This window comes from Xyrauchen texanus, chromosome 30 (assembly GCF_025860055.1).
Source record: "Xyrauchen texanus isolate HMW12.3.18 chromosome 30, RBS_HiC_50CHRs, whole genome shotgun sequence".
In the NCBI taxonomy this organism is placed as follows: domain Eukaryota; kingdom Metazoa; phylum Chordata; class Actinopteri; order Cypriniformes; family Catostomidae; genus Xyrauchen; species Xyrauchen texanus.
In genome coordinates, this window is record NC_068305.1 from 2,399,642 (window position 1) to 2,423,933 (window position 24,292).

At 39.4% G+C, this 24,292-nt stretch overlaps 1 protein-coding gene across 1 annotated transcript; it reads left to right on the plus strand.

Moving 5' to 3' along the window:
* Positions 1-1,423: 1,423 nt before the first annotated feature.
* LOC127624290 (CMP-sialic acid transporter-like) lies at positions 1,424-12,030 on the plus strand. Its single transcript, XM_052099051.1, has 8 exons — positions 1,424-1,566; positions 1,858-2,035; positions 2,144-2,303; positions 5,022-5,174; positions 6,749-6,815; positions 6,892-7,068; positions 10,840-10,974; positions 11,260-12,030. The coding sequence occupies exons 1-8, from the start codon at positions 1,557-1,559 to the stop codon at positions 11,388-11,390; spliced, it is 1,011 nt and encodes a 336-aa protein (XP_051955011.1). The 5' UTR covers positions 1,424-1,556; the 3' UTR covers positions 11,391-12,030.
* Positions 12,031-24,292: the final 12,262 nt, after the last annotated feature.

A 24,292-nucleotide genomic window follows, 5' to 3' on the forward strand; every position in this document is an offset into this window, starting at 1 on the left:
GACACCCAACTCTATCTTTCATTCCAGCCTGAAAATCCTCCGCTAGCTACTCGGATCTCAGCCTTTCTGGGAGACATTTCAGATTGGATGGAAGAACACCACCACTAACTCAACCCTGCAAAAACTGAGCTTCTCATGCTTCCGTAGAGCCCAGCGGTTAATCGCAATATTACCATTCAACTAGATTTGTCAGATTACACCATCCAGGACAGAGCCAGAAATCTAAGAAAGCTTGCTAACAGAACAAACACCGAATCTTGCATTCTTTGTGTGAACGGCACCTCAAGGAGCCATCTCATAGAAACACAAAATCACTTTCACGGACTTTCTCTTCGACTGTGCCCCACTTGTGGAACAACCCGAGCTCCACCCGAGCAGCTGTTTATCTAGCGTCTTTCAAAACACCCCTAAAGACACAGCTCTTTTGCGAGCATTTGATCCATCCCTAATAATGCACTCACTGCTTAAAAAAAATAATAATAATAGTCTTTCCATTGTTCCTCTGTCTCTCACATTCCTTACTATGTGTACGTCTCTAAGCATTTTTTGAATGATAAAATATTTTTTATTATAAAAGTTGAGTGAACTTATAATTCCCATGTTAGTTGTTTTGCATGTTAATTAATTAATTAATTGAGCTAAAAAATTGTGAAATGTTGAAAATGATAAAAACATTCATTTTTTAATAACATATTTATTCTGGAAGTTTCATCTGACAAGTGGAAGTGTGTCTGTCTGATCTGTGATCTAACAATAATAATTAATTATTAAAGATATGCAATATTTGTACATATTTCTATTATATAATAGATAACAATATATGAGAACACGTTGAATTAGGTATTTAGAACTGTAAAATTTAAAGCTATTCAGCTGTGATGTGAATTTGTAGATTAACTTGAAAGGCAACTTCTCCATGGGTTCCATCGGGAATTTCCTATGGGTTTTTATAATGGAGTTTTTCCAATATATTAGAAAAATAGGGTCTGTGGTAAACATTACTTGAAGATACTTGGACGTTTTGTTCTACAAAATATATCACATACAGCCATACCTCAAACTTGAATTTTAAAGCCGCCCTGTTTAAAATAAAAATGTATGTTGCTAACAAGTTGCTAAATAAGGACTACAACTACCACAAGCACGTGAGTTTACGTGCCTGACCAAATAGAAAAAGTTATAGTCTTTATCTAGCAACTTGCAACTTTTTTTTTTTTATAAAAATGTTTTACACATTGAGTTAAAAAATCACGTTTGAGATATGACTGCGTGTAATTTATGTTGCAGAACAAAATACGTTTTTTATACGTTTATACTAGAAAAAGTATAAACGTATAAAATGGCTCGAAAATGCTCATACTCTTCCTGGTTTTTGGACTACAATCTGAACAGATTGACTTATATTTTGAAATGTCGCCTGACACGTGTCCTCCCTGAAGTGTCAGTCAGTCTCTTGTTGCTTTGAAGCGTCATTAGAAGCAGTAATGCGGCGGTTGTCACGGTTAGAAGTTTTAGAAGATTAGTGTTTTTATTATCTAACCGACAGAAACTCAATTATGGCGAACGGTAAGTGCGTTTTACCTGTGCTTACAATAACGAACTGTGATTTTCACAATTTTGAGAGCCAAAAGGCTATAAAATATTATTAAAGATAAAACGCTGCTTATATTTAAATTTTACCTCATAGTTTGAATGGTAAAGCTCATTAAATTCCAGTTTATTCAAATAAATTAATTATTAAGCACAGTGTTTTATGATTATGTATCTAAAATAATGAATATATAATGTTCATGTCGTCACTTTAAACTCTATGAAGTGTTTGACATATGAAAGCATGTTGTGATGATCTTGTCTTAGAGTCAGTTGGTGTGCTTTTCAAGCTGTACTGCTTGATTGTGATGACTCTGATTGCTGCCACATACGCTGTGGCTCTGAGATACACCAGGACCGTGACCTCTGACCTCTACTTCTCCACCACTGCAGTGTTCATCGTTGAGGTCATCAAAATGCTGCTCAGTCTGGTGATGCTTCTCTGGTGAGCCCACATCAGTCATAGGGAGCCTTATTTGTTCTTTGCCAGTAATGTTGTTCGACTGTGAATGTGTCAAATGCTGATCACCTGTTTTGTTGTCATGTGATGCAGGGAAACAGGTGGCCTCGGCAGATGTAAAACAGCGCTGGTCAACCACATTTTCAAAAGTCCAAAGGAAGTGCTCAAGCTGAGTGTACCATCTGTTGTATATGCCATCCAAAACAACATGGCCTACTTAGCCTTGAGCAACCTGGATGCGGCTGTCTTCCAGGTATGACAACAATGAAAAGGGATGCTCCGATCAATTTGCCAATGAAAAAGATACGTACGGCTCATTTAAGACTTCAACATCACTATTATGTTACCGCAGGTGTGTGGGGAACACTGGAGGAATGTTGTAAAACAACATACTTGATTTGGCAGTTGTAGTGTGAGGTGTGGCGGATATGAAAAGCCTGTGTAATAACACGTCTTACAACTTTATTAAATAGCTCCAGAGCAAACTGCATTAACACCTGTTCAGTGTGTTCCTGTCATTAGCTCCAGTGGAAACAAGTTTAATTCAGTTATCATTAATAAATATAGTTATTTATTTAACAAAATATATATTTTTAATAGTTTTATTATGATTATATAATTATATTTATAATTTAAATATAATAATTCTACATACAATATTTAGATACTATAATTTGATGTGTGCAACACCAAAATCATGGGTTAGATTCCCAGAGAACACACAAGTGGATAAAAGGTATACATTGAATGCACTGGAAGTTGCTTTGTATAAAAGTATAAAAATTATTAACAATAAACTATGAATAAATAACCAAAAACATTCACATACGTTTAATTGCAATTATCAGTTGTAATGTAGAGAATATTTAGTGTAAGCATACTTGTTTTGAAGGCTTATTGAAAAAGCAGTATTCAGCAAAAACTAGGCAACACTTAAAAAATACTAAAAAATAAATTGATCAATTGTCACACATTATACATACATTTCTGCATATACATGGTGAAATTATTTATTTTTCACATATCCCAGCTAAGCTGGGGTCAGAGTGCAGGGTCAGCCATGATTCGGCACCCCTGGAGCAGATTGGTTCAAGGGCCCAACAGTGGTGTCTTGGTGGTGTTGGGGCTTGAACCCCTGACCTTCTGGTCAGTAACCCAGAGCCTTAACCGCTGAGCCACCACTGCCCTGCCCTGCCCTGTAACACTTATGGTATTACAGACAGGGATATTCAGTTAACCAGTATGACCAGTTTTGACAGAGCTACTGTTAAAAGTTTAATGATCGTATCGGCCGATCAGATGACAAGAAAATTAATATTGGTTTAAAAATTCTGATAAATGTTTTAATGCATATTTTATTTTGGGGTGAAACTTGAAGATACGTTGCAAAATTGCAACGCTGGCCATTTAGGGTTGCACATTTTTACCACATTTTTCTAAACAGTAAGTGGATGATCTGACTCCCCACACTGTTTATAACAAGCAGTAATGTTAAATTTATGAACAGTTAAGAAATTTGACTTTAAATCTATGGCTGAAACGATTAGTCAACATTATCGAAAACATCAACAATAAAAAAAACAAAATCTGCTAAAATTCTAGTTGTCGAATAGTCGTTTGATCTCATTTAACGTAACATGAGATCACGTTAAACTCTAATTATGACACGTGAGACACGTCTGAGAATTACACAGCTCACTCTAACATTTCTAAACCGATTCTGGTGACTTCGATCACAAAGTATGAGTAAATTAAACAAAAATACAAAATGAGTAAATGCAGAAGCATTTGATTTTTTTTTTTTTATTTCAACATATACTAATACAGTTTTTATATCAAAAATTGCATTTGTTAAGAAAGGGATAATGTACAGTCAGCCAGTTGTTATCGCAAAATAAACACAGAGAGGGTGACGTGAAACTGACGACACTTGTATCATCCTGAAGGGGTTTATTTTACAATAACAACCGGCTGACTGTACATTATTCTGCTTATTACACAGCTACTAAACAAATAAATAAATACCAGGACATTTTGTATTGATTTGTGTTAAAATTCTGTAATTATATGAGAAGACTAATAAATCACTGAACCGCTGAACTCAACCTCTGGTTTGTGTTTATTTTGTAAACTCCTCATTATCCAGCTTATTACAAGACTACTTGCCAAATAATTAAATAAATACACATGAAACATTGATTTGAGTTAAAATAATTTTATATCTTACTTGAAGAGATCACACATTGATCCGAGAAGCAGGAAAGATGACTCGCAATACCCTGATGAGCGGTCTGATACGTGGATGTGCGGTTGTTACTGAAAAATATCACACCACTAGATGGCACCATTGACCACTCAGAATCCAGTATTACAGAGAGCCATGTAATAACATTAGTCAGTGCACTATGAACTAAAAATGAACAATTGTATTTTTATTAACTAATATTAACAAAATTTAATAAATGCTGTAAAAAATATATTGTTCATTGTTTGTTCATAGGGGTGTAACGGTTTATCATGGGACTATATATTGGGGTTCAAAAATGTGATGATGCCCATCGTGGGCATTGGTCTTTTTTTGTATTTATTTATTTTTATTATTTTCATGTCTGTTCTGTTCAGAACGTACAATGTCCTATGCCTAGTTCATGTGGGCATGCAAATGGAAATCACTTCATTGCACACTAGCAGCAGGTGTTGATGAATTCAGCTGAAACCGATGTGGAGAACAAGCGATGATAAACATTGACGCGCTCTGTAAGCGATTAACAGTCAGTGATATGAATTTTCATGCTAAACAAGCGATGGATGTTCGTGCTTCTTCAATTAACATCTATATGATTTAACATGTAACATAATGAAAGCACACTATAATAATGCGTTTTAGTGTGAGGGATTGAATGTCCATCTGAGGCGCGGGACTCATACGGTCTCATACAATCCATACACCATATGTCTGTCTGTGTGTCAGGTGACATATCAGTTGAAGATCCCCTGTACGGCCCTGTGTATGGTGCTGATGCTGAACCGCTCTCTGAGCAGACTGCAATGGTTCTCCGTCTTCATGCTGTGTGGAGGAGTCGCACTGGTGCAGTGGACCCCGCCAGAATCCACTAAAGTTCAGGTACGTCCACCTGCCCTCTTTAACTCCCAATCTACTACAGAAATGAAACCACTTTCTTGCCCCAGAGATGCATGTGTGTCCTTCTTGAAATTCAGGCACATTTAGCCTTGTGAATTTCTGGAAGGTAACCATAAAATCATTAAAAAAAAAAAAATTGACATACTCACTAGTTTATTTCATTTGTCTACTAACAGTGTGTGTACATGAGTCACAGGAGATTTATGTCATTCAAGTCAGGAAACGTAATTTCCAGCGCATCTCAAATTCTATATTGTGTTCATAGAATTCTGGAAATGATGCTGATGGAAATGACATTTTTAACTCTTTTCAAATAAACTGACTGACTCCTTTGTCTTGCTTAAAGGGATAGTTCACCCAAAAATGAAAATTCTCTCATTCTTTACTCACCCTCATGATATCCCAGGTAAAAAAATATCTCCGCTCAGTAAGTCTCTAAACTGAAAGTGGATGTGATCTGACTTGTGTGCTCATCCTGGATGCCTCAACCAAGTGGAAAACTTGAGATGACATGGCAACACAAATATGTCACAATGCTAATTTTATAGATAGCATTTTATGTCTCCTAAATCCACACAATTAAATCTGATTTTCTTAGTTTTAAACATGTAATAATTTGTATTTTTATTATTTATTTTCATAGTTTAATATTGAAATCTGAGTCTGGTATAAAGTGAGTTTGATTGTTAAAAAAAGTTGACATCTTTTTAATAAAATCAACCACTGGGACATGCAAGTGCCCGAAATGTATTTATTTGTTGTTATTTTTTTCCCTTTTTCACCCAAATTGGAATGCCAAACATAGACATAGCACTATAACGCTATTCTCCGTGCCCTTTTCTTCACACTACAACTCACCACGCGAGAACCACATTATAGCAAGGAGGTTACCCCATGTGACCCTCCCTAGCAACTTGGCCAATTTGGTTGCCTAGGAGACCTGGCTGGATTCACGCACCACACCCTGGGATTTGAACTAGTGAACTCCAGGGGTGGTAGCCAGCATCTTTTACCACTCAGCTTCCCAGGCCCATGCAAGTGCCCGAAATTAAATTTAGCTTAATATTGAGGTGATCATCTAATATTTATTTATATTTTTTGTGATCTGATTAGGCCAATATTGGAAGCAGATAACAAAAAGGCTTTTTTTTTTTTAACCCCATTTCAAAGAGTCAACTTTTACTATTCTAGGTTTCAAAAAACAGATATTGTAAATTATGCATTAACTAGGCTAAGGTAGAGTTGGAACTGACACTAAGGAGAGCGAACGCCACTGTTCTGTCAACCAGTGCCAATAATCTCCAAATATTGATTTATTAGCCAGGCCGATATATTGGTCTGTAATTACTGAACGATATGTTTTAGTGTCTTATTTCACTTGAAACATATACAATTCTAGATTGGAGTTTCAGTGTGAATTATTTGGTTTAAAACAGCAGACACAATATAAATGTACAAAATTGGTGATCAGCCATAACAAAAATAATAAGAGGCCAAAACATCATCATTACTGTTATTGTTTCACCTGTGACTAAAGAAATCTTACTGTGATTCAGGTGGAACAGAACCCATTCCTGGGCTTTGTGGCGATTGCGATCGCGGTCCTCTGCTCTGGGTTTGCAGGTATGCTATTAACAGTGAGGCGGTTTGATAGTCTGTGTTTTATCAAAGACTCTTAATTATTTGTATTGTTTTTCAGGTGTGTATTTTGAGAAGGTTCTGAAGAGTTCGGATACATCTCTGTGGCTCAGAAACATTCAGATGTACCTGTCAGGTATACTGGTGACCCTCATAGGTGTCTTTGTGACAGACAGGGCCAATGTGTTGGAGAAAGGATTCTTCTTCGGTTACACACCTTGGGTCTGCGTTGTAATCTGTGAGTTACCTTCCTGTCTTCTGGCATGTCTACTTCTGGATGACCTTATTTATTTCAGACACAGTGACTGGCGTCATGTAAATGTGGAAGTTTTGGCTTACTGAGCAATAATGTGATGCCGTGAATGCATTTAAATCTGCCACACCTGTCGTGCTAGTGAAACCTACTCATTAGGGGCCAAGCACTGAATATACTCTATAGCGCCACCACCATGTCAGCAATTCCCTTTTCTTTTGTGTGTATCTTTTGAACTGTTTGTTCTAGAAACAAAATAATCTTTGTCTGATTACTCTCCTCCTGATGATTGAAATGGATCACATATATTAAAACTTCACCATTACAGTGGCCGCCATCTTGGTTTGTGTCATTTAAATTTAAGATATTTCATACCCTTCAAACTTTGCCCAATTTTGCCATACAAGGTCTCAAAAAATCTCCAGATGGAGCTGCACAGAAATGGAGCAGAATTTATATATATATATATATATATATATATATATATATATATATTTTTTTTTTTTTTTCAAGTTACAGCAGCTCAAAGTTTACAAGGTCGACGTAAAACAGGATGTGAGGCTCTATCTCAGCTATGCTTTGTCCTATAGATACAAAACTTGGTATGCTTCATCAGGACCATGACCGTTAACTAGCGCTCACTGGAGCATTCTGAGTAAATTCTAGAGACTGTTGTGTGTGAAAATCCCAGGAGATCAACAGTTACAGAAATACTCAAACCAGTCCATCTGCCACCAACAATCATCCATGTGACTATCTAATCAGCCGATTGTGTGGCAGCAGTGCAGTGCACAAAATAATACAAATACAGGTCAGGAGCTTCATTTAATGTTTACATCAACCATCATAATTTTGAAAAAAAATTATCTCAGTGATTTGGACCATGGCATGATTGTTGGGGTCAGACGGTCTGGTGGCATTGATTCAACAAGGTGCTGAAAGCATTCTTTAGAAATGTTAGCCCATATTGATAGGATAGCATCTTGCAGTTGATGGAGATTTGTGGGATGCACATCCAGGGCACGAAGCTCCCGTTCCCCCACATCCCAAAGATTCTCTATTGGGTTCAGATCTGGTGACTGTGGGGGCCATTTTAGTACAGTGAACTCATTGTCATGTTCAAGAAACCAATTTGAAATGATTCAAGCTTTGTGACATGGTGCATTATCCTGCTGGAAGTAGCCATCAGAGGATGGGTACATGGTGGCCATAAAGGGATGGACATGGTCAGAAACAATGCTCAGGTAGGCCGTGGCATTTAAACGATGCCCAATTGGCACTAAGGGGCCTAAAGTATGCCAAGAAAACATCCCCCACACCATTACACCACCACCACCAGCCTGCACAGTGGTAACAAGGCATGATGGATCCATGTTCTCATTCTGTTTACGCCAAATTCTGACTCTACCATCTGAATGTCTCAACAGAAATCGAGACTCATCAGACCAGGCAACATTTTTCCAGTCTTCAACTGTCCAATTTAAGTGAGCTCTTGAAAATAGTAGCCTCTTTTTCCTATTTGTAGTGGAGATGAGTGGTACCTGGTGGGGTCTTCTGCTGTTGTAGCCCATCCGCCTCAAGGTTGTGCGTGTTGTGGCTTCACAAATGCTTTTCTGCATACCTCGGTTGTAACGAGTGGTTATTTCAGTCAAAGTTGCTCTTCTATCAGCTTGAATCAGTCGGCCCATTCTCCTCTGACCTCTAGCATCAACAAGGCATTTTCGCCCACAGGACTGCCACATACTGGATGTTTTTCCCTTTTCACACCATTCTTTGTAAACCCTAGAAATGGTTGTGCGTGAAAATCCCAGTAAATGAGCAGATTGTGAATTACTCAGACCGGCCCGTCTGGCACCAACAACCATGCCACGCTCAAAATTGCTTAAATCACCTTTCTTTCCCATTCTGACATTCAGTTTGGAGTTCAGGAGATTGTCTTGACCAGGACCACACCCCTAAATGCATTGAAGCAACTGCCATGTGATTGGTTGATTAGATAATTGCATTAATGAGAAATTGAACAGGTGTTCCTAATAATCCTTTAGGTGAGTATGTATGTGTGTATATATATATATATATATATAACTCGGCAAAAAAGAAATGTCATCTCATTTTCAACTGCTTTTATTTTCAGCAATTTTAACATGTGTAAATATTTGTATGAACATAAAAAGATTCAACAACTAAGACATAAACTGAACAAGTTTCATAGACATGTGACTAACAGAAATGGAATAATGTCAAAATCAAAAGTAACAGTCAGTATCTGGTGTGACCACCAGCTGCATTAAGTACTGCAGTGCATCTCCTCCTCATGGACTGCACCAGATTTGCCAGTTCTTGCTGTGAGATGTTACCCCACTCTTCCACCAAGACACTTGCAAGTTCCCTGACATTTCTGGCTGGAATGGCCTTAGCCCTCACCCTCTGATCCAACAGGTCCCAGACGTGCTCAATGGGATTGAGATCCGGGCTCTTCACTGGCCATGGGAGAACACTGACATTCCTGTCTTGCAGGAAATCATGCACAGAACGAGCAGAATGAATGCTGGAGGGTCATGTCAGGATGAGTCTGCAGGAAGGGTAACTCAGGAGGGAGAAGGATATCTACCTTGCAAGGCACAGTGTTGAGATTGCCTGCAAGGCAACAAGCTCAGTTCGATGATGCTGTGACACACCACCCCAGACCATGACAGACCCTCTTTCTCCAAATCGCTCCCACTCCAGAGTACAGGCCTCGGTGTAACGCTCTTTCCTTCGACGATAAACGCAAATCTGACCATCACCCCATGTGAGACAAAACTGCGACTCGTCATTGAAGAGCACTTTTGCCAGTCCTGTCCAGTGAAGGTGGGTTTGTGCCCATAGGCGATGTTGTTGCCAGTGATGTCTGGTAAGGACCTGCTATACAACAGGCATACAAGCCCTCAGTACAGCCTCTCTCAGCCTATTGCGGACAGTCTGAGCACTGATGGAGGGATTGTGCGTTCCTGGTGTAATTCGAGCAGTTGTTGTTGCCATCCTGTACCTGTCCCGCAGGTGTGATATTCGGATGTACCGATCCTGTGCAGGTGTTGTACATGTGGTCTGCCACTGCGAGGATGATCAGCTGTCCTTCCTGTCTCCCTGTAGAGCTGTCTTTGGTGTCTCACAGTATGGACATTGCAATTTATTGCCCTGACCCCATCTACAGTCCTCATGCCTCCGTGCAGCATGCCTAAAGCACAATCACACAGATGAGCAGGGGCCCTGGGCATCTTGCTTTTGGTGTTTTTCAGAGTCAGTAGAAAGGTCTTTAATGTCCTTGTTTAATGTTTAATGTTTTTATAACTGTGATCTTAATTGCCTACCGTCTGTAAGCTGTTAGTGTCTTAACGACCGTTCCACAGGTGCATGTTCATTTATTGCTTATGGTTCATTGAACAAGCATGGAAAACATTGTTTAAACATCTGTAAAGTTATTTGGATTTTTACTAAATTATCTTAAATATACGTTGTCCTGAAAAAGTGACGTTCCTTTTTTTATATATATATATATATATATATATATTAAATGAAAATTTTATCTTTGTATAGAAATTCTTAAAATTCACCGCAAATTTATGTTTGTCTTCAAAACTAATTTAAAGCATTTAAACATAAGCAAAAGTCAAATGTCTTCAGACTGGTGATGATTGTCAGTGGTTGCCACAAGAATGCCATTGATGATTTTGTGAAGTTATTTAAAAGGTTTGTTTGTGTGATTTGTGGTTGTAGTTTTGGCGAGTGTGGGAGGATTGTACACGTCAGTGGTGGTGAAATACACTGATAACATCATGAAGGGCTTCTCTGCAGCCGCTGCTATCGTGCTGTCCACCGTGGCATCCGTCATCCTCTTCGGCCTGCAGATGAGTGAGTTCAGATTTCAGTCATTCATTTCTATTCATTAATTTCGCTCATGGGATTCTGGGCTACTAATATAATGGTTTCAAGCTCCATCCTAAACGCGAGTAACCCGTTAACCATAAAAAGGTCTTACCATCATTGTGATCTTGAGCAATTTAATATTATTGCAGTAATTGGTATCTTCTCTGATACCTGGTTAACTCTGGTTAAAATAAAATGGATACATTTTAAGTTAGTTTGGAGTATGTTTGAGAGATTATATATTTATTTAACTTTCTGCTCTTTCTGCAGCGGTGTCTTTCATCTCAGGAGCCTTGTTGGTGTGTGTGTCCATTTACCTGTACGGGCTGCCGAAACAAGACACCAGCAATGTGCAGAGAGCTGATACAGACAGCACAAAAGAGAAACTCATCGCAGTCTGACCAGCGATTGGTGGGAATCAGAGACCAATGAGCCGCCAGCGTCAGCGCTTTGCCAAATGCCGGAGCAATTCCAGTATTTGTGCATGATTTTAGAGCAAACACATCTTTGGACTGTTAAAACTTTAAGACTCACCCTGTTTACAGATGATGATCGTGGTTCACTGTTGGCCATAAAGTGCTCACTCTAGACCACACAGAAGGAAAGCATTTTGCTCTTTTATCTCCGCTTTTAAAGGAAGGGTGGGGTAGTTTTTTTTAAATGTGAATATAATCTTTTCTCTCTGTATAAAATCGTTTACAAGTTTTTTACACTGCAGATTGTTAGACATTGAACACTATTGGAGCCAAAACACATTCTGAATGTTCATGAAAATATGAGGCCCCATATAAGAACTTTGTCTTGCCAATTTTATTTACATACAGGTTTTTTTATATTTACATAAGGTGAATGTAAAAAGGATCCTTGCTGTTTACTATGTGTCAGGGGAGACATGCAAGTAAAATAACTTCCACTAATTTGATTATAGTGCAAAACAAATGTTTACTCCTGGGGTTGGGGACCTGCTCTCTGTATGTATTTATAAGGCATCGCTTAATTTTGCTAATTGGATCCAGTGACCTGATTAAACATGTTGTGATGGTGGACACATTGTGAATTCGATTTTTGTGTGAATGCAAGCTCTCCGCAGTTAAGTAACAGAATGATGCTATTTCAGAGCCGTTTCAGTGGCTACCCCGGGAAATTTGAGTTTAGATTGAGCAAACTCTAGTTTATCGGTCTGAAGAAGCCAGGTCGTTTTTTTCCCTGTGTTTAATGCCATAGTATCTTAAACCACGTGGCTCACCTACTCTGGAGCTGGGTTTATTCTGGGTTACAGATTGCAAATTAATGCTGAACCAATCAGCTGTGAGTAAAGTGACATCTCTGATGCAATAAGGACTTACACTTACTGAGCATTTTATTAGGTTCACCTGTACACCTACATATTCATGCGATTTTATTTTAATTTTTATTTGTAATTTTTTTTTAATTCAGCCAATCATGTGGCACCAGTGCAGTGTGTAAAATCATGTAGATACGTGACAGGAGCTTCAGTTAATGTTCACATCAGCCATCAGAATAGGGAAAAGTTTTAATTTTGTTGTAATAGTTGATGAGAGAGGTCAATGGAGAATGACCAGACTGGTTCCAGCTGACAAAAAGGCTATGGTAATTCAGATAACCCCTTTGTACAAATGTGAGCAGAATAGCATCTCTGAATGCACAACATGTCAAACCTTGAAGTGGCTAGGCTACAACAGCAGAAGACCATGTTGGGTTCCACTTCTGTCAGCCAAGAACAGAAAACTTGATGCTGCGGCAGCCACAGACTCCCCTAAACTGGACAAAAACATATCCTGATGAATCTGATGAATCTCAATTTATGCTGAGGCACACAGATGGTAGGGTCTTAATTTGGCGCCAACAGCATGAATCCATGGAATCATCCAGCTTTGTGTCAACAGTCCAGGCAGGTGATAGTGGTGTAATGGTGTGGGGAATGTTTTCTTGGCACAATTTGGGCCTGTTAATACCAATAAATCATCATTTTAATGCCACAGCCTATTTGAGCATTGCTACTGACCATGTGAATCCCTTCTTGGCCATGATTGACCCATCTTCTAATGGCAACTTCCAGCATGATAATGCACCATGTCGCAAAGCAAAAGTTGTATTAAACTAGTTACATGAGCATGACAATGAGTTCACTGTTCTTCAAAGGCCTTCCCAGTCACCTGATCTGAATCTAATCAAACACCTTGGGGATGTGGTACAACGGAGGAATCGCAGCATCAATGTGCAGCTGACAAATCTGCAGAAATTGTGTGATGCAATCATGTCAACATGGACCAGAATCTCATCCATGCCACGAAGAATTGAGGCTGTTTTGAGAGCAAAAGGAGGCTCTACCCATCTAAATACTTAAATTCTTAATATTTTTATAATGATCTCTTTATCTTCAGAAGTAAATCACACTAAATTTCTTGCATGAAGTAAATCGTTCCGACTCCCAGCTTCACCCATTGGCTGTTCGTGGCAAACATCACTCATTCATGTGCACGCACTTCAGGGATAATCATGAACTCAGGATCAAACTTTGAGTTGATGGAGAATGTAGTGAGCGACTGGAGATCACTGAAACCCATCTAAACCAGTTTGACTCTGTCTGCTTATTTCAACCTTAAACTTACTCTGAAACTCTGACTTTGTTCAGTTGGTTTGTGAAACAGGCGTCTCATGTTGTTAGGATACAGCAAATTAAAAGGCTAATCAACTTTTTAAAGGATTTGCAAAAATGTTCAAATCTTTTGTTGTTGCTGTCAACAAAAGACATGAACAAGTCTTGGATGTCCAATCAAAGTTTGTGACAAAGACTACTTTAAATAAGGGTTAAAGCTAAGGTAAACCTCGCTTGTGTCGAGACAAGCCTGTTTTTGTTTTGTTTTTTTGGTAATATTTATAAATTACAACTTCAAAACATGAATTCATTTTAATGTCTTTTTTGGGGGGTAATTTTGTATGACGAACTATTTTGGTTCTGTGTTGGAACACTACTTGATGTCCAATTTTAAATCTGAGTCCTGATGCAAAACCAGTAACATTTTACTGGCTCGAGTTTAATTTGTGGCTTGAAAGTATAATTCTCATGTTATGCTCTGCCATACTAACTTTGCTGAGACTGAGGGCATCTTATGGCATTGGCACTATTAGCAGTAATTTTAATGACATATAGTTCTTTACCAGGACCGTTTCATACATGCAGAAAATGCCAAGCTGAAACTTTATATGGTTTTAAACACTGTTATTTGTCTTTTTTTGGACATACAAAACTGGACAAGTTGTTCTGTGGCTTTTAGTGTTTTTATTGTGTATTTCAAAACCTTTGTAATTTAAGGATGGGCAATAAATCCATTTTAAGGCAAAAAAAAGATCTGTGTTAAACAGATTTATGTTCCGACACACCGAAAACATTCATATGTTTTCAGTCATATGTTATTTACTCACCTTCATGTTGTCTCAACTCATACACTGTTATTTGTTCAGTGGTACACAAAAGCAGAATTTTTAAAGAATTGTTACATAGTTCTTTCCATACAACAACACATAATAGTGACCACGTCTGTTAAACTCCAAAAAACACAAATCTAATCCATGCGACTCATGTGGCATATCCACATTCTTCTGAAGTCATCCTTTGTGTGATTTTCATTATTCACTGATAACCTCAGAATTCAAAACTGCCATGAACAAACAAGAATCAATGACGATAATGCAGCATTTTTGAATCTGGAGGTGAACACGGACAAGACGTGAGCTTCAGCAGTGCAGATTATCAGTGATAATGACTTAAAATTTTGGTCTTTCGATAATATGACTTCAGAACACTTGAATATTGCACAACACTAGTGTGGAATAATAATACTTGTATGCTTTGTTTCATTCTTAAACTTTTTGAAGCTTGACAGATTCATCTATTTTCATGTTCCATGTAAACAAAAAACACACACAAAACACAAGGGTTTAGAAGAACGTAACAGTGATAAAGAAATTACAGTATTTTAAATTTTAAGAGATCTATTCTTTTAATTAAAAGAACATCACATTTTCTCAACAGGTGTAATACCAAGAATCCTCATGCCATTGGCCAGAAATGTAAGTCTTGCGGGAAGACTACCAGCTGTACATCATCGCATCATTAGCTAGGTCACTCCTAGCCAATTACATGTAAGCTCACAATCTGTCGCATTGCTGTTTCAGTGTGCAACCCCCACAACCCCACCACCATCAGTTGAGTCCCGTCCTGCACGGGGGTAGGCACAACTGTTTGCTATATTTTGGCTATTCTCTGTAAGCTATCCAAAAACACACCTGATTTCCGTAGACTTGTATTAGAAACCATCAATAGTGTGTCTGATAATGTGGTAGACAGCAACAGTTGCTAAGGTAGGACCGGTTGATAACTTTCTATTATCATTTTGACGAACAGTTCAAACATGGGCGTGTGTTCACCTGAGCCAGCTCTGGAGAACTTCCCTTCACAGGCAGCTGTCAATGGGCCGAGGCCACCAGATATCTGAAAACAGAACAAATACAGTTCTATTCATCCACTGCACACTGACACATCAAACCTGTACAAAGGTGACTGTTCCTTCTATGGGGCTTTCAAAAGGAATACGCCCAGTGAAACCTGCCTGTGAGCAAGTTATGCAAGCTACACTACACAAGCTGATGTTCTTTGTGCAGAGAGACTCCAATAAACCACTATCATGATGACACATAAAACCAGTGTGAATGATTATGGCTCATAAAGCATGTGCATAAGTATCTGTGTACCTCAGCGTAAAGAGGAAGTTGACCAGATGTCTGGGCTGCAGGTCACACACTGACAGAAGAAGCACTTCATATCCAGGGTTGGGAGGGTTACTTTTTTCCATTACAGAATACATGCTGTAAAATATCATTTGTAATGTATTGCGTTAGATTACTCAAGGTAACATATTCTAAATACTTTGGATTACTTCTTCAGCACTGGTAGATTTTTTCACTTATTTTGACTATAAAAACTCTGTCAGTACAGTAAGACAAAATACACATGTTAAAATACATTCTCTAAAAAACATAAATATCTTATGCAGTGTTGCTTCTAAAACAAGATAGATCAAATTGATCTTGTTTTAAAGACTTATAGATTTTTTACAGGAAAACAACACCAAAAATTATTATCAAGAATATGATTTTTGCACTAATATCAAAGGTCATACTAGAAAAATATAAATTATGATGCAACATGAATTTTCTTGATAATAAATATGCTCGTGTCTGGTAACATGTTCACGTAAAATGGCTAGAAATATCATTTTAGCTTAGCGTAAAGCTAACAATTTACACAAGGTTTATTTCTATTTCTTCTGCTCCAAACTTACTTCAAACGTATTTCTCTGTCTGCTCGTATGAACGTGGCACATCATCAGAAAGTGTTTCACCGCTGTTCAAATGCACTTTGGATCACATCATTTACATGTATAAATGTTTTCCATCTGAAAGAACTAAATATTAAATTAAACAAATGACAATAAAATGCAAAGTAATCTCTACAGTAATCAAAATACTTTTTTAATGTAACTGTATTCTTACTACCAATTATTTAAATTGTAACTGTAGTGGAATACAGTTACTTATATTTTGTATTTTATATACGTAATCGTGTTACATGTATTCCGTTACTCCCCAACCCTGACTATATATAATGCTAATATGCCAGCTTCGTAGAAAACACGCACAACCACATTCAATAAAGCCATATGTAAGGGCAGTGGTTCTCAGCCGGTGGGGCTCGCCCCCACTCTCCCGGGGGGCGCGAGTAGGCTATGATGGAAGGAGAAAAAAACTGGAAAAAAAAAAAAAAATTGGGCACATTTTTTTTTATCACTAAACTACTATCATAAAAAGTTATAGTTTTGTATATACATAACTCCTGAATAAAAATTTAAATGTGTTTGGACTGATTTAAAAAAAAAAGTTTTGAACAAATTTGATTGGTTTGTCGATAGTGAGCGCAAATGCAGGTGATAAGCATAAGCGGTTTCATTAAGCGAGTCATTGAGTCGTTCATTCAAATGATTCATTCAAACGGCCGATTCATCAAGAATGAGACAGATGTTTGTGAATAGGTCATTGAATCTTTGACTCAACCGATTCGTTCACAACACTGAATCATTCAAAACACGATTGAGTATTGCTGTGAGATGCGCTATGCTAAATAAATAACAATACATTGTTGTAACAGCAATATCTCCAAGTTTTGTTTTTTGTTTAAAAATGTCATGATTTGCCAATGCAAAGAGAGTGCCGCAACCTTTTCCCCCCACTTCAAGCACTGATTATAACACAAACAAATCATCCTCCTGGCGGCTTTTTTTTTTTTTTTGTCAAAAGCGACAAATCCAGCGACTTTTACTGGTGTTTTTGGAGACTTTTGTGGTGTTTGGAGACTCGAAAGCATGAATCATTCTGCAGTTAGGCCTACTGTGCTCAACGAACAGCGGGTGCTGCCGTGAGCCCCTCTCCCGTCCAAAAGCACTCACAGGCGGTCAGTCTCTCAGTAGCCTCGCGCAGCAGTCAGAGCAGAGAGGAGACACACACCCATCCGCGTCCAGGCTGCAAATGAATCGCGCATGCGCATGGCCGCCGCCGTTCCCGCCCTGGCTTACAGAGCGGGTATAAATGTAAATGTTCACTCACTCTCACACAAAAATAAATCACTACATTTAAATTGACTCACGACATAGCTTTCCATTCACTCTAGTCTAGTCTCTTGCCAAGTTCGCTTGTGCCAGCTCTCGCTAGTCTTATCAATCTCGATTTACATAGGCCTTTACTACAAAACCCCAACAGTCTTTTTAAAGACTAAACCCACAAACATTCTTTTTTAAGATTAGATCAAATCTCAGCCCTAGCCAGTATTTTTTTTTTTTAAATGCTAGGCAGTAGCTACACTTAGCTAAAACTACCCACACGACTAAGACACACACACACACACACACACACACACACACACACACATACTGACGAGGACTACAATCGTTAAGTATTAAAATAAAATCTGAATCGTCTGCAAAATAATTATTTTGTTCGTTTAATTAAAGATTGTGCCTAAGTCCCGACTGATTAGCCCCTGATACGTCTCTCAACATACACCACACACACAGTTACATATTGCCTAAACTTTATTGAAAACCGACGCACCACCAGCTGCAAAAAAGCTTCGAAGGTACGATGAAGCATACCTGCAATTTGGGTTTACAGTCACGGCTGATCTGAGACCTCAGTGTGTCGTGTGTGCCGAGGTGCTGGCAAACAACAGTATGAAGCCCTGCAAATTAAAAAGGCACCTGGAAACAAAGCATGCTGGCATTAAAAATAAACCAGCTGAATATTTTAAAAGAAAGCTTGATGGCCTCCATCAGCAACAGGCAACCATTTCAGTGCACAGCACTGTGTCTAAACAGTGTTTGGAGGCATCGTATGTAGTGGCCAAAAGGATCGGTAAACTGGGTAAACCGCATACAATCACCGAGACTCTCATTTTGCCGGCAGCGCAAGACGTGCAGAATAATGATAGGCGATAGTGCAGCAGCCAAACTCGGTGCAGTACCACTGTCCAATGACACAGTTGCTAGGAGAATTGTAGACATGTCCAATGATATCAGAGAGCAACTGATAGAGTTCGTAAAAAAGAGGCCTTACTACGCGCTGCAGCTGGACGAATCCACTGATATTGCTGGGCAGGCACAGCTCCTCACCTATGTCAGGTATCTGCGGGACAAGGCGATTGAGAAGGATGTCCTGTTTTGCCGGCCTCTTCAGTCACACACTACAGGAGAAGCCATTTTCAATGTCCTTGATATTTTTATCAGTGAAAATGGTTTGGCTTGGGACCGATGCGTTGGCCTATGCACGGATGGTGTGCAGGCAATGACGGGGCGTGAGCGTGGCCTAGCTGCTCGCATTCAGCAAGTAGCTCCACTTGTGAAATGGACACATTGCATGGTCCATTGCGAAGCACTAGCTGGTAAAAAAATGCCGGTTCTCTTTGACTCCGTGCTGAACCAATCCGTGAAAATAATAAATCTCATCAAATCACGGCCGCTAAACTCTCGCTTGTTTGGGGTCCTCTGCCAGGAGATGGGGTCAGGGCACGAACAGCTGCTTCTGCACACTGAAGTTCATTGGCTCTCCAGGGGGCGGGTGTTACAGTAGTTGTATGAGCTGCGAGAGGAGGTGAAGTGGTTTTTGACAGAAATCAAATCAGATCTGGCGAAGCATCTGGATGACACTATGTCGCTTGCGTCTCTGTCCTATTTGGTCGATATATTTGACCGCTTGAATGGCCTCAACCTGTCTTTGCAAGGCCGCAAAAGTCATATTTTGCTCCTTGCAGACAAAGTGCACACCTTCACACAAAAACTAGACCTCTGGCATGGCCGCATCAGTCGAGGGAACTGCGACATGTTCCCCAGCCTTGCAGACTTTATCACTGATGCAGGCACGCCACACGATTTCTCCTCCCTATTTCAATCAGCGTCTGAGCACCTGTCAGCAATGAGAAAACAATTTGCGACGTACTTTAAAGAGGATTATCGCTCTTTTGCGTGGGTTCGAGATCCGTTTGTGTGCACAGCAAACGAGCTATCAATTGATATGCAGGAACAGCTTATTGAGCTGAAGAGTGACAGTAGACTGAAGGAACTCTTTAGCTCCTGCCCTCTTTCGTCATTCTGGGCAGCATTGATGCAGGAATACCCTGAACTCTGTGACGTCGCCTTGAAGATTCTCCTTCCTTTCGCGTCGACATATTTGTGTGAGGCAGGATTCTCAAAAATGACTGCACTCAAAACGAAATTCCGTAATCGTGCACAAATCGAAGATGATTTGAGGCTATGTTTATCAAACATTGAGCCAAGAATTGAGGATCTTTGCAAGGCAAAGCAGGCTCAGGTCTCACATTAACATCACCTACCAGCAAGCTTCTGTAAAAAATGCAGATGATGCCTACTATTAGGCCTAGTAATAATAACAATAATAAAGCATAAATTAATATCAGAGGTCTGGTGCCAATTCCCAATTATAGCAATAGCCTAGTAATGATAATAGGCCTACTGATGATGATGATAATAATAATAATAATAATAATAACTACAATAAAGCATGTAACCTCATATAATTATATAGCAATAGCCTAGTAATGATGATAGGCCTACTACTACTCATAATAATAATAATAATGCCTGCAAGCTCACATTAGAAGTCTGGAGCTACTGCCAATTATAAAAATAATAATAATAATAATAACAACAGTGAAGCATGGGGCGGGGCGGGGGGCACTGGGGCCCCAACTGCAATGAACCAGCTTTGGGGGGGCCCAGCTTGCAAAAGGTTGAGAACCCCTGGGTAAGGGCATAGTGCTGATTATATGTAACATTTTATTTAATTAAGTTATAATAATAAGGGTGTTATTATCGTTACTCCCCAACCCTGATCATATCTGAAAACAATCAGCCAGGTTACTAGGGGTGTAACGATTCATTCGTTTTCTCGATGCATTGATCTTCAAATATGATTTTTGAAATGAGAATAATTAGTGTTGGTCAAAAATTTATTTAGACTGTTAAAAATCAAATGAATCGCAATTCAGCAAATCAAATCAGTGTACTTTAGTTATTTACTATTTTAGAATATATACACTGGTGGCCAACAGTTTTGAATAATGTTCAGATTTTGTGTTATTAGATAATGTTCAGATACTTTAATTCACCAAAGTGGCATTCAACTGATCATAAAGTATAGTCGGGACATTACTGATGTAAAAACAGCACCATCACTATGTGAAAAAAGTCATTTTTGATCAAATCTAGACAGTAGCATCACTCCAACACCTTATCCTTGAGTAATCATGCTAAATTGATCATTTGGTACTAGAAAATCACTTGCCATTATATCAAACACAGTTTAAAGATATTTGGTTTGTTAAATGAAGCTTAACATTGTCTTTGTGTTTGTTTTTGAGTTGTCACAGTATGCAATAGACTGGCATGTCTTCAGGTCAATATTAGGTCAAAAATGGCAAAAAAGAAACATCTTTCTCTAGAAACTCATCAGTCAATCATTGTTTTGAGGAATAAAGACTAATACTTGAAAAAAATGTCCTCACATGTCCTCCGCTGACAGCTTCATTGAATTCTACCCGCTCAACACCAGTTTCATGTACAACAGTAAAGAGAAGACTCAGGGATGCAGGACTTGGAAGAACTGTAAAGAAAAAGACACTTTTGAAACAGAAACACAAAAAGAAAAGGTTTGAGTGGGCAAAGAAACACAGACATTGGACAACAGATAATTGGAAAAGAGTGTTATGGATCTTAACCCCATTGAGCTTTTGTGGGATCAGCTAGACTGTAAGGCAGGGGTGGGCAACTATTTTGGTTAAGGGGCCACATCGGGCTTTAAGTAGTGCATGGGGGGGGGGGGGCACATTGTATTCCTTTTGAGATACAATGTTCTGCATTGATTTGTTTTTTGTCTCTTTTAAGCCCAGAAATAGTTGTGTACTCAATTTTCTGAAGTGTATCTGTGACTAATGGGACTATTCTGCAATTTCCTAAAGTATTGTATTGCTCTACAAATATATAGATACTTTTCTATCAGGCATCAAAAAGGGTTGGCCACAGGGGTGGCCATCGCCCGTTGGAGTGCTGGCGCGTCTGACATTCGTGGCCCGGTGGGGGGGGGGTGATCGGTCTTTGAGCGCAGTTCCTGGAGCACATCAAAAACAGGACTACCCAAGTGCAAGTTTGAAGTGCCTTGGCCTGGTGTTGGTTGCAGGAGGGGCCGTGGCATGCAAGGCAGAAGGGGTCTGGGACCGCTCCACCGTCGAGGGTAGTGAGAGCGGAGGAGCGAGGAAGCCAGTTCCAGGCAGTACAAGGTGCCCTTTTACGGCTTACTCAATTCGTCATGCATATCTAGGAAGTGAGTGGCGCGCATGCATGCGGAACCAATCAAGTAGCCGTGGGGGGGGGCGGGATTTTCCGGTCCAGCCTCGCGGTACCCATGAAAGCATAGTGGACCTCTGTGCATCAGGCTCAGACTGGGCGCGCAGACCCGAAGGTGGCGGCCCACACGAGTCATCAGCATCAGACGCCGCTGTAAAGCTCTCCGATGCAGCGGCGATTGTCCTCATCCAATTCCGAGAGCTCAAGGGACCGGCAGGCCGGCAAGCGTGCCGGGGAGGCGGGTGGTTCACGGGGATTTACCCTGCGAACGCAGCCCGTCATTATCCCCAAATCGCCTCCATTGCCCGTGGCGCCTGCCTCAATCCCGTAGGAAAGAGGAGAGTTCATTTCATCTGTTGTGGATTGTTCAATTATAAATATCTTAAGTCTCAGATCACTCCCTTATGCAAAATCCTGATTTCCAACAAATGTTAAAGACTGAAATCAATGTTTATATGGAGACCAACTAGTCCTCAGTATCCTCTGTGGGCGTGGCTTTGGAGGCACTTAAGGCAGTTCTTAGGGGCTGGATCATACAGTATACCTCATTCATTAAAAAATCCAAAGCACGAGAACTGGAAGTTGGAAGGAAATATTAAAAGTGCAGAGGCAGAGCTGAAGCACAGAATCTCGTCTGATGGCCTTGACCCAACTGAAATAGAATATAATACAGATATAATACTATTTCGTTACGGAAGGTGGAATTTTGGCTATTCAGGGCAAGACAGTCATATTTTGAGTCGGGTGACAAAGCAGGGAAGCTTTTGGCAAGATATATAAAGCAGAGTCTTTTTCTACCATTCCCGCAGTGAAATCTGCTGGTGATGAAATATTTACCTTTGATATTTGCCATTGATATTAATAATGCTTTTAAAAAAGTAGTCTTCGTCTACTGGTGAAGATATTAGAAATTTTGTGGAACCATTAGAACTCCCTAAACTGACGACTGAGCAAAACAATTCTCTTGATTCTGAGATAAGCTTGGAGGAGCTTGGCGAGGTAATTAAGGACTTAATGACAGTGCACTGCCCAGCAACGGCTTTTCAACCAAGTGCCTTCCAGTGGCCCAAACAGGGCATTAAGTATTTGGGCATTTTATTCCTAGCAAACTGTGTGATTTAGTTAGAGTTAATTTTGACCCTTTAATAAAAGATTATCGAGCGATGAGAGCAGGTGGACTTTATCTATGATTGGGAAGATTAATGATATTAAAATTAATTGTATCCCAAAATTCAACTACCTGCTACAGTCTCTCCCTGTAGATTTCCCCCTCTCTTATTTCAAGCAATTTGACAGCATAGCAAAGTCCTTAATTTGGAATGGTAAATGTTCCAGATTACATTTCAATAAGTTACATAGGCCAATTGACAAAAGTAGGCTAGGCCTACCCAACATGTTTTATTATTATGCATTCAGTCAGACATTTAGCTCATTGGTCACTTCCACCGGAGTAAGCCCCTCCCTGGTTCCATATTGAACAGGAAATCCTTGCCCCTATTTCGCCATTGCAAAGCCTTTCTATCAAACTAACCAGAGAGGTGAAGTCACACCCCGTTATCTCGCATTGGTATGTGTTCAGAGTGTTTAATTCAGACATTTATTTAAATGTTGCCTCGTGCATATGGCTGAACACAAAATGACATATTAATAAGTCCTCTTTCTGTTGGTCAGAGTGGATTGGGAGGGGGGTTACTACACTCTGTGACATATAAGAGAATGGAGTGCTGAGATCTTTTGATAATTTGGTTCAACATTGTAAGATTCCTAGATCCAGTTCTTTAGGTATTTACAGCTGTGCCACCTGTTCTGTATTGTTTTTGAGAGTAGCATCCCCCCCCCAAAGCAGCAGATACTCTGGCAGTGATGATTACTGCTTTTGGAAAAGGTCATGAGTCTGGGGGACAGAGCTTCATCTTCTCTCAAGAGATTATGTGAGAAAGATTTAAATTTGGTATTGGAGGAGGGAGTGTGGGCTAGGATTCTAAAAAAAATAAAAAAATAGAGATGCAAGCGTCCATCTGATACAATTTAAGATTTTGCATCGGTTCTACTGGACCCTCTCTAGATTGTATAGGTTGCGTCTTAAAGACAAACCCACATGCTGGTGATGCCAATCAGAAGATGGGGGGGGGGCACAATACATTTTTGGGGGGGGGTGTGTTAAGAGCCAAGAATATTGGCTGAGGGTTCAGAACTGTTTTCATTTTTTTCAAACAATTTTCATTTTACCCCAGACTCTATCCTGGGTGATGGGATGGCTGTCAATATTGAGGACAGATATTTAAAAGTCATGATTGGCAGGAGAGTCATCC

Bases quoted from the DNA above. Each gene is read 5' to 3' on its own strand.
- LOC127624290 (XM_052099051.1), top strand. The intron at 6,816-6,891 runs GTATGCTATTAA...ATTGTTTTTCAG, and splicing joins CCTCTGCTCTGGGTTTGCAG to GTGTGTATTTTGAGAAGGTT. The intron at 7,069-10,839 runs GTGAGTTACCTT...TTGTGGTTGTAG, and splicing joins TTGGGTCTGCGTTGTAATCT to TTTTGGCGAGTGTGGGAGGA.